At 36.4% G+C, this 10772-nt stretch overlaps 1 protein-coding gene across 1 annotated transcript; it reads left to right on the top strand.

Annotated features, from left to right (window-relative positions):
* The first annotated feature begins 207 nt into the window (after positions 1-207).
* On the top strand, positions 208-10764 carry nxt2 (nuclear transport factor 2-like export factor 2). Its single transcript, XM_058797902.1, has 4 exons — positions 208-569; positions 660-746; positions 862-1006; positions 10456-10764. Exons 1-4 carry the CDS (start codon positions 555-557, stop codon positions 10638-10640), a joined length of 432 nt encoding a protein of 143 aa, XP_058653885.1. The 5' UTR covers positions 208-554; the 3' UTR covers positions 10641-10764.
* Positions 10765-10772: the final 8 nt, after the last annotated feature.

Raw genomic sequence — 10772 nt, 5'->3', positions numbered from 1 at the left:
TTAAGATTTTTATTAATTAATCGTGTCGTGTTATAATTTACAAATTTACATATGAATAAATGTAAATTTACTAACAGAAAATTTAAGATGAGAAAAATAAAAACAGTTTAAAACAACAAGATTTAAATTATTTATGCACTTTGCTTTGCCTTTTGTCATCTTTTGTCTATTTTGTTCCTCCTGTAGTTTTCTATTAGTGGGAACTTAGAATAACGGTGTAGGTTTCCGCCGGAACAATAATCGTGTAGAACACACACATTTGAGCACATTTTTCTCGATGTAGGATTTGTTTTTTAAGAGTAAGAGAGCATTATTCTGATATTGTTTTAAACGCAATATCATCCTTTTCCACGTGGGCATAAACTACGATCACAAGTCATTTTCGTACACACTGAGATTTTGCGCTGCGTGGCTTTTTTTTCATCTGGCGCGTACCTACATTTAAATCGCGCTGGTTATTTTATGTTTTATTAGTAGTTTGGATATCAAATTCTCAAAACGACTGAACATCACAAACAGTCGGCGGGAGATCGGTGAAGTGCACGTTCAGTGGCATGGCTTCAACGGTGGTGAGTGTTCACTGATGTCAACATTCATCTAAATACTTGTGCAAATATGTTTCATAACTGTCCTCATCAATTGTGTTCGGTACTGATCAGGACTTCAGGACTCTGGTTGATCAGTCGTGCAGATACTCGGATGAATTCGTCAATATCTATTATGACTGCATGGACAAGAGAAGAAGGGTATGCTCGTCTCATGTTTGGAATTTGAACTGCACTTCTAATAGCGTGTGTGCTGATCTGTTATGTTAATTACGTTTGCGTTTAACGATTTCATGATAATGAATCAATACTTCAGAATTTGACGAGGCTGTATCTGGACAAAGCAACGCTTGTGTGGAATGGAAATGCTGTCACAGGTCATGATGCTCTCGGCGAGTTCTTTGAGTCTCTTCCCTCCAGTGAATTTCAGGTGCAATCTCTTGACTGCCAGCCTGTGCACGGTATGCAACAACGTGCTCATAATATTTTAATTATCGTATAGTGCTGTCAAACGATTAATCGCATCCAAAGTAAGTTTTTGTTTGCATAATATATGTGCGTATTGTGTATATTTATTATGTGTATATAAATGTACACTTATTGAAAATATTTACATGTCTATATTTATATTCATATGACTTATATTATCTATAAATTATATTTAATACATATATAAACAACACATTTTTCTGAAATATATACAGTGGGGAAAAGTTATTTGATCCCCTGCTGATTTTGTAGGTTTGCCCACTGACAAAGAAATGATCAGTCTATAGTTTTAATGGTAGGTTTATTTGAACCAGTGTTAGACAGAATAACAACAACAACAACAACAAAAATCCAGAAATACGCATTTCAAAAAAGTTATAAATTGATTTGCATTTTAATGAGTGAAATAAGTATTTGATCTCCTATCAATCAGCAAGATTTCTGGCTCCCAGGTAGGGGTGTGCGATATTGAAAAAAAATGATATCTCAATATTTTTTGGGATTTTTTCGATAACGATAATTAGACAATATTTTGCCGAGTGTGTTATTGTGCTGATATCTGACTACCGTGGACAGCTGCAGTTTTTGATATTCTTTAAATTCTGTGTGGTCAGTTCACATCAGTGATAGAAATGAATATAGTAATAGTAATATAGTAATGGAAATTACAAATGCACAATGTTTTGATTTTTTAAAACATAAAATATTAAATACTGATATTTGAAGTTATTTAAAAATTACGACGGCGTTTTAGTGCCTCGTTAAAAAAAAAAAAAATCAAAGATTACGAGAGTAAAGTCGAAATGTTTAGAGAATAAAGATTATGTAGTTGTAATATTTTGAGATCGGCTATTCTTGCATTTTGCACATGCAAATGGCCCAGATTTGGAGCACCGGGAGATATTCCAAATCTCAGTTTTCAAAATCTGTCTGTTTTATAGTGAAATACAAACAATATATAGGCTATATTGCAATAATGTGTTTGTTAAGCGGCATGCGAGTCAGTCATCTTTCTGATTACAACAACGAACGATGAGACATTTTCATTATAAATTAGGCTAAACTTTTTTTTTTCATGCCTTATGATGTTCCTTCAATTTATATCTTGCTATAAACTTGAAATAAAGAGCAAAGACACATTTATAATTTGTATTTCGTTATAAAACTGGCAGAATTTGAAAGCTGAGCTGTGTGTAAAAGCAACAAAGCACACAATTGTTGCGATTACTGGTTGGCGCGCTACAAATAATGAATGGAAGACGTTAAATATTATGTCCTCATTTACAGTATACCATGAATAAAACAGTTTGTGAATCACTTAAAGTTTACAGCAGAAAAGACAGCAATATAACGTATGTTAACAAATTTGAGTCCACTTCAACCTTTAGAATGTTTTATTGCTGTTTAATTAAACAGGCTACATGTGAGGAATGAAGGTTTGAGACGTTTTATGGAGCAGGTGGAATTTTCACAATAATTTAATGAATTGATTCACATACTGTAAATACAGCGATCTGTCACGCCACATTAAAGAGCTTGAAAATCACATTATTGTAAGACACATAATTTGTGTTTCGTTATAAAACTGATTTTGAAAGCTGAGACTTTGTTTTATATTAAAAGCACTAAAAGCACAAAGCTTATTGCTATTGTGTGGCACTACAAATAACGAATGCAATGGAAAACATGAAATATTATTTCCAAGCATACTGTCCCCGCGAGTATGACACATGGTATGATTTCTGCTAATAATCCCACATATGTAGTGTATTAAAAAAGGGTTAAATAAGAGGGCTACAGCGCCCCCCAAAGGAATATCGATTGAGTGTGAGCTGATGTTATTAAGATAAACAGTTGTTCCTGTTCAGTCTGTTAATAAATATCATATTCTTGATATTAAGCTGTTCCCGCGAGTCCTTAAAATTGACATCCCAGCAAGATGATGCGGCCGCGCCTCGGACAATATTCAAATAATTTCCGGTGGCCTGTCAACTTCTCCCGGTGCTCTCAATGCGGGCCATTTGCATGCGCAATATAGGCTATACTCTCAAAATATTATAACTTTAATTTCTATGATTTAAATGACCGAAACATTTCAACTTTATTCTCGTAATATTTCGACTTTATTCTCGTAGTATTTAGACTTTATTCTCAAAACATTTCGACTTTCGAAACATTTCGACTTTATTCTCAAAACATTTCGACTTTATTCTCGTAATCTTTTAACAAGGCACTAAAACGCCGTCGTAAAAAATGAACAGATACTTTGAATGTGAAATTAAAACCGCCAGTAGGTGGCAGTGAGTCATTGCGACTGAACCGAATCATTTAATGGTTGATTCATTCAGGAACTAAACATCGTCATGTTGCTCAGAGGCGCAAAACAGTGCTGTAGCTGTTTGGAATAATTTTTTGTTGACGAAATGGCAATATGTTGTCTAAAATTGAAGTCTCTTAATATTAACTTATTGTTTATTGAACTGTTGTATAAAATCAATATCACAATAATGCTTATTTTTGAACAAAAAACTGCACTCTTCGTGTGATTGTAACTATATGAAATGAGAGATATATATACATATACATATACAGTGGGTACGGAAAGTATTCAGACCCCCTTAAATTTTTCACTCTTAGTTATATTGCAGCCATTTGCTAAAATCATTTAAGTTCGTTTTATTTCCTCATTAATGTACACACAGCACCCCATATTGACAGAAAAACAGAATTGTTGACATTTTTGCAGATTTATTAAAAAAAGAAAAACTGAAATATCACATGGTCCTAAGTATTCAGACCCTTTGCTGTGACACTCATATTTAACTCAGGTGCTGTCCATTTCTTCTGATCATCCTTGAGATGGTTCTACACCTTCATTTGAGTCCAGCTGTGTTTGATTATACTGATTGGACTTGATTAGGAAAGCCACACACCTGTCTATATAAGACCTTACAGCTCACAGTGCATGTCAGAGCAAATGAGAATCATGAGGTCAAAGGAACTGCCTGAAGAGCTCAGAGACAGAATTGTGGCAAGGCACAGATCTGGCCAAGGTTACAAAAAAAATTCTGCTGCACTTAAGGTTGCTAAGAGCACAGTGGCCTCCATAATCCTTAAATGGAAGACGTTTGGGACGACCAGAACCAAGTACAGGGATATCCTGGACGAAAACCTTCTCCAGAGTGCTCAGGACCTCAGACTGGGCCGAAGGTTTACCTTCCAACAAAACAATGACCCTAAGCACACAGCTAAAATAACGAAGGAGTGGCTTCACAACAACTCCGTGACTGTTCTTGAATGGCCCAGCCAGAGCCCTGACTTAAACCCAATTGAGCATCTCTGGAGAGACCTAAAAATGGCTGTCCACCAACGTTTACCATCCAACCTGACAGAACTGGAGAGGATCTGCAAGGAGGAATGGCAGAGGATCCCCAAATCCAGGTGTGAAAAACTTGTTGCATCTTTCCCAAAAAGACTCTTGGCTGTATTAGATCAAAAGGGTGCTTCTACTAAATACTGAGCAAAGGTTTTGAATACTTAGGACCATGTGATATTTCAGTTTTTCTTTAATAAATCTGCAAAAATGTCAACAATTCTGTGTTTTTCTGTCAATATGGGATGCTGTGTGTACATTAATGAGGGGAAAAAATGAACTTAAATGATTTTAGCCAATGGCTGCAATGTAACAAAGAGTGAAAAATTTAAGGGGGTCTGAATACCCACTGAATTTCCGTACCCACTTGTGTGTGTGTATATTTATATGTATATGTATATGTATATGTGTATATATATATATATACATATACATTTTCTGCCCTCATATCTTGAATTTTGTGATCATTCTTAATGCATTTTATTAGACTGAATCATGCAGTGAAAAAACACACTCTAAATGCACACGCGCTCTAGTCTAGACTTCATGTAATGAATGCGTGCTCTCTGTAGGGGTGTTTTGTTTTTGCAAAATACTCCATTATGTCAAATTGCACATCGTTAAAACAATTACGATATTATCGGAGACGATATATATCGCACACCCCTACTCCCAGGTGTCTTTTATACAGGTAAGGAGCTGAGATTAGAAGCACTCTCTTAAAGGGAGTGTATAACCTGTATAAAAGACACCTGTCCACAGAAGCAATCAATCAATCAGATTCCAAACTCTGCACCATGGCCAAGACCAAAGAGCTGTCCAAGGATGTCAGGGACAAGATTGTAGACCTACACAAGGCTGGAATGGGCTACAAGACCATCGCCAAGCAGCTTGGTGAGAAGGAGACAACAGTTGGTGCGATTATTCTCAAATGGAAGACACACAAAATAACTGTCAATCTCTCTCGGTCTGGGGCTCCATGCAAGATCTTCAATGATCATGAGAACGGTGAGGAATCAGCCCAGAACTACATGGGAATGTACACGCGCGAACTAAAAAGCCTGTTAAACCGCGCCTGATTACTGGACTAAGTTATCTTTTGCGCTAATACGGTCAAAACACACAAGGTTTACATATAGACTCAGTTGGTCACGTCTAAAATGAAAGTAAACAGTTGAGAGAAAAACGGATGTGTGTCTGTATATTAGATGCGTGCAGGTCTTAAAGTAGAGGTCTGCGCAGGACTGTTTTTTAAGTCCCGCTCCCGCGAGATTATATCCCGCACCCACCCGCTCCCGCGATATATTAACTCTTTGCTCACCCGCTGTCTGCTTTGAATAATTTTCTTCCCGACCCAACCGTTCCCGCTAAATTTAGATCTCGTTTCGAGAATCACACATTTAAATTTCCTCTACTGAAAGAAAGACAGATAGGCTAACAAATAAAAGTGTAGTCTGCACAAAATTGTATTTGTGATTTTATTTGTCTTGTCAAGAGTCTTTTATTGACAGCCAAATGTTGTCTTAAGACACAAAATTCGTTTAACATTTTGCTGCCAACACAGTAGGAAAAAAACAGAGTGTGTCACTAAGAAAATAAAAATGTACAGAAATTGTATTCCTTATTTTTATTCGTCTTGTCACGATATAATTTGTTTAACCTTTACAACACAATTGGAACAAGTGTTGCAGAGGGGAAAAAAATGTAGGTTGTACAAAAATGGCCTATTATAATTTTGTTCGTCTTGTCAAAATACTAAATTCGTTTAACATCTTGCTGTAAACACAGTAGACTAGGAAAAGTGTTGCGGAAGAAAAATAAATAAATTCGACATCCGTCATTTAAAATTATAGGCCAAGCAAAATATAAACAAAACCGAGTAGAGCCTTCTTCAAGGACAGCGCATCCATACTTTGTTCCATCCTTATTCTACTCTCACACATCGACAACCTGCCTGTTCTGTCTGCGGGCCGTATATTCACCACCGGTAGGCTAGCCTGCTCTGAGCATCGTTATGCACATGCTGCGCACAGACACTCGCAAATAAAACGAAGCTCTGGTTCATACGTGCATAACAGTCGAGTGCAGGCAAGAAATCGGGTAGGTTACCGCGGGACAGCCGCGGGAATGCAGACCTATCTTAAACGGACAGTACTAAACATGGTGCTGACTGTAATTAAAGAGAGAGTTCACCCTAAAATTATATTTCTGTCATCATTTACTCGCATGTTGTCCCAAACCTGTATTAATTTCTTTCTTGTGCTGAACACAAAGAAGATATTTTGAAGAATGTGGGTAACCAAACAGATGCTGGTCAACATTGAATTTGATAGTAGGAAAACAATAATGTGGACCAGCAACTGTTTGGTTTCCACGTTCTTCAAAATAGCATTTGTTTTCAGCAGAAGAAAGCAGCTCATTCAGGTTTAAAACTAATTTTGTAAATGATGGTATAAAAATAAAACGCTATGCCAGAATTGACAGACAGATGACAGAATTTTTGGTCCCACTTTATATTAGGTGGCTTAAACTATTACACTCATTGCCAAAAATATCGGCACCCTTGGTAAATATGACCAAAGAAGGCTGTGAAAATTAATCTGTATTGTTGATCCTTTTGATCTTTTATTTAAAAAATTCACAAAAATCTAACCTTTCATTGGATAATAAGAATTTTAAAATTGAGGGAAATATCATAATGAAAAATGTTTTTCTCTAATACACATTGGCCACAATTAACGGCACCCTTTTATTCAATACTTTTTGAAACCTCCATTTGCCAGTTTAACAGCTCTACATTTTCTCGTATGATGCCTGATGAGGTTAGAGAACACCTGACAAGAGATCAGAGACCATTCCTTCATCCAGAATCACTCCAGACCCTTTAGATTCCCAGCTCCATGTTGGTGCTGCTTCTCTTCAGTTCACCACTCATTTTCTATATGGTTCAGGTCAGAGGACTGGAATGGCTAGCAGAAGCTTGGTTTTGTGCTCAGTGACCCATTTTTGTGTTGTTTTTGAGGTTTGTGTTTGGATTATTGTCCGGTTGGAAGATCCAAACATGGCCCATTATAAGATTTCAAACAGAATCAGTCACTTATTGATTTTTTTATGTTGGTATTTGATAGAATCCATGATGCCATGTGTCTAAACAAGATGTCCAGGACCTCCAGCAGAAATATAGGAGAACATCAAAAATACAGCAGTATATTTAATTGTACACATGGTGTACTTTTTATCCCTGTGTTCACCAAACCCATCTTGAGTGTTTGCTGCTAAAAAGCTCATTTTTTAGTTTCATCTGACCATAGAAGCCAGTCCCATTTGATGTTCCAGTCGTGTCTGATAACTGAATATGCTGGAGTTTGTTTTTGGATGAGCGAGGAGAATTTTTCTTGAAACCGTCCCAAACAACATGCCGTGCATTAGGACGATATAGACGCACGTCCTCTTCCAGGCAGTTTCGTAACATTTTATGTTGATTGGAAATTCTTAATTATTGCCCTGATGGTGGAAATGGGAATTTTCACTGCTCTAGCTCTTTTCTTAAAGCCACTTCACTAATTTGTGAAGCTCAGTTATCTTTTGCTGCACATCAGAAATATATTCTTTGGTTTTTCTCATTGTGATGGATGATTAAGGCAATTTGGACTTTGTTTTCCCTCCTATTTATATTTCTGTGAAACAGGAAGCCATGGCTGGATAATTTCATGTTCATAATCACCCTGGAGTGCTCAAAATTGTGAATATAAATGGGAATATACTTCAGAGATATTTTACTTATAAGAATTTCTAGGGGTGCCAATAATTGTGTCCAATGTGTATTTTAGAAAAACATTTATTTCATGATATTTCCCCCCATTTTAAATTCTTAGTATCCAACGAAAGGTTAGATTTTTGTGAATTTTTTTTTAAATAAAAGATCAAAAGGATCAACAATACAGATTAATTTTCACAGCCGCCTTTGATCTTATTTACCAAGGGTGCCGATATTTTTGGCAATGAGTGTATGTACTTACATCAAAAAAATAAATACAATGTACTTATTGTGTTCATATTGTATTGCAAAACACTTGAAAATGTGGGTAAGGTTAGGAACAGGTTTGGTGATATGGGTAAGCTTAAGGTGCGTTAAGGTGTAAGGGATGGGTCAACAGTGTAACTATAAATGTAATTACATGCAGGTATTTTTAATGTAAAAACATGTATGTACACAATTGCACTGTACCAAATGATTAATTTAAACGTAAGTGCATAGTAGTTAAGGCCACTTAATATAAAGTGCGACTGAATTTTTATTATTTAATGTTAAAACCACAAAATGCAAAGAGAAAAAACAATAATAATACAGTTGCTTTAATAGGAATCAATCTATAAATTGTTTTATTTTTATATTTCATTCAATTTCTTGAATGCTCCTGCTAAATACACCTATTGTACCTGAAAATAAAGCAGTTTATTTTATTTGTATATTATGTGTATTTGTAATGTGTATCTTTGTTCTTATTTTTAATAACAAAGATAAAATAATGACACATTTTTATCTTCGCCCACTTTGGCCTAAACATCCACCATTCTTTTTTTATATTTTGTTACCTTGAAAGGCTTTGTCTTTATAATAGGGAAATTATTTAGGCTGCTCTGCTCTAAAAAAAAACCGTGATATGATATTTTTGCCATATCGCCCACCCCTAGCTGGGACCATAGTCACCAAGAAAACTATTGGTAACACACTACGCCGTGAAGGACTGAAATCCTGCAGCGCCCGCAAGGTCCCCCTGCTCAAGAAACCACATGTACAGCCCGTCTGAAGTTTGCCAATGATTCAGAGGAGAACTGGGTGAAAGTGTTGTGGTCAGATGAGACCAAAATCCAGCTCTTTGGCATCAACTCAACTCGCCGTGTTTGGAGGAGGAATGACCCCAAGAACACCATCCCCACCGTCAAACATGGAGGTGGAAACATTATGCTTTGGGGGTGTTTTTCTGCTAAGGGGACAGGACAACTGCACCGCATCAAAGGGACGATGGATGGGGCCATGTACCGTCAGGGCATTGAAAACGAGTCATGAATGGGTTTCCAGCATGATAATGACCCAAAACACACGGCCAAGGCAACAAAGGAGTGGCTCAAGAAGAAGCACATTAAGGTCCTGGAGTGGCCTAGCCAGTTTCCAGACCTTAATCCCATAGAAAATCTGTGGAGGGAGCTGAAGGTTCGAGTTCCCAAACGTCAGCCTCGAAACCTTAATGACTTGGAGAGGATCTGCAAAGAGGAGTGGGACAAAATCCCTCCTGAGATGTGTGCAAACTTGGCGGCCAACTACAAGAAATGTCTGACCTCTTGTTGGCAATCAGGGTTTTACCACCAAGTACTAAGTTGTGTTTTGCAAAGGGGTGAAATAATTTCACTAATTAAAATGCAAATCAATTTATAACTTTTTTCTGGATTTCAGTCCAGACTGGATAACAGTCTCTTGCTGTTAAAATAAACCTACCATAAAAATTATAGACTGACCATTTCTTTGTCAGTGAGCAAATGTTTTATTTTTTCCCCCCCACTGTACGTGTGTGTGTGTGTGTGTGTGTGTGTGTGTGTGTATACACACATACAGTGGGTACGGAAAGTATTCAGACCCCCTTAAATTTTTCACTCTTTGTTATATTGCAGCCATTTGCTAAAATCATTTAAGTTCATTTTTTTTCCTCAATGTACACACAGTGTACAATAAATCTGCTGATTTTAATAAATCTGCAAAAATGTCAACAATTCTGTGTTTTTCTGTCAATATGGGGTGCTGTGTGTACATTAATGAGGGAAAAAATGAACTTAAATGATTTTAGCAAATGGCTGCAATATAACAAAGAGTGAAAAATCTAAGGGGGTCTGAATACTTTCCGTAACCCACTGTATATGTATGTATATATATATATATATATATATATGAGTACACCTATGTAAATTGTATGCGATTAATCGTTTAACAGCACTAATTAATAATATATTTTCCTATAGTTTTATCAAATACCATTTCTTTTCTCTTTTCAGAACAAGCAACTCAAGGCCAAATGACTTTGTTGGTGGTTACAGCTGGCACAGTGAAATTTGATGGAAACAAACAGAGATTCTTCAACCAGAATTTCTTATTAACTGCCCAAGCCTCTCCTAACAGTGACCAGCCAGTATGGAAGATTGCAAGCGACTGCTTTCGCTTTCAAGACTGGGCAAACTGAATTGTAGCTTTGAATCTTTTGTATAACTTTTTTCATTTTTGTAAACTCACTGCAATTTAAGTATGTTCTGTAAATAAAAAATAAAACATTGACCATTAAACTGTTTCTAATATGGAATACCACACAGTTTGA

This window comes from Onychostoma macrolepis, chromosome 14 (assembly GCF_012432095.1).
Source record: "Onychostoma macrolepis isolate SWU-2019 chromosome 14, ASM1243209v1, whole genome shotgun sequence".
Lineage (NCBI taxonomy): Eukaryota > Metazoa > Chordata > Actinopteri > Cypriniformes > Cyprinidae > Onychostoma > Onychostoma macrolepis.
This window is presented reverse-complemented; position numbering and strand designations above follow the sequence as displayed.

What these genes read in the sequence shown, in the direction of transcription:
- nxt2 (XM_058797902.1), top strand. An exon ending in GCATGGACAAGAGAAGAAGG is followed by an intron (nt 747 to 861) that starts GTATGCTCGTCT and finishes TCAATACTTCAG; the next exon opens with AATTTGACGAGGCTGTATCT. An exon ending in TGACTGCCAGCCTGTGCACG is followed by an intron (nt 1,007 to 10,455) that starts GTATGCAACAAC and finishes TTCTCTTTTCAG; the next exon opens with AACAAGCAACTCAAGGCCAA.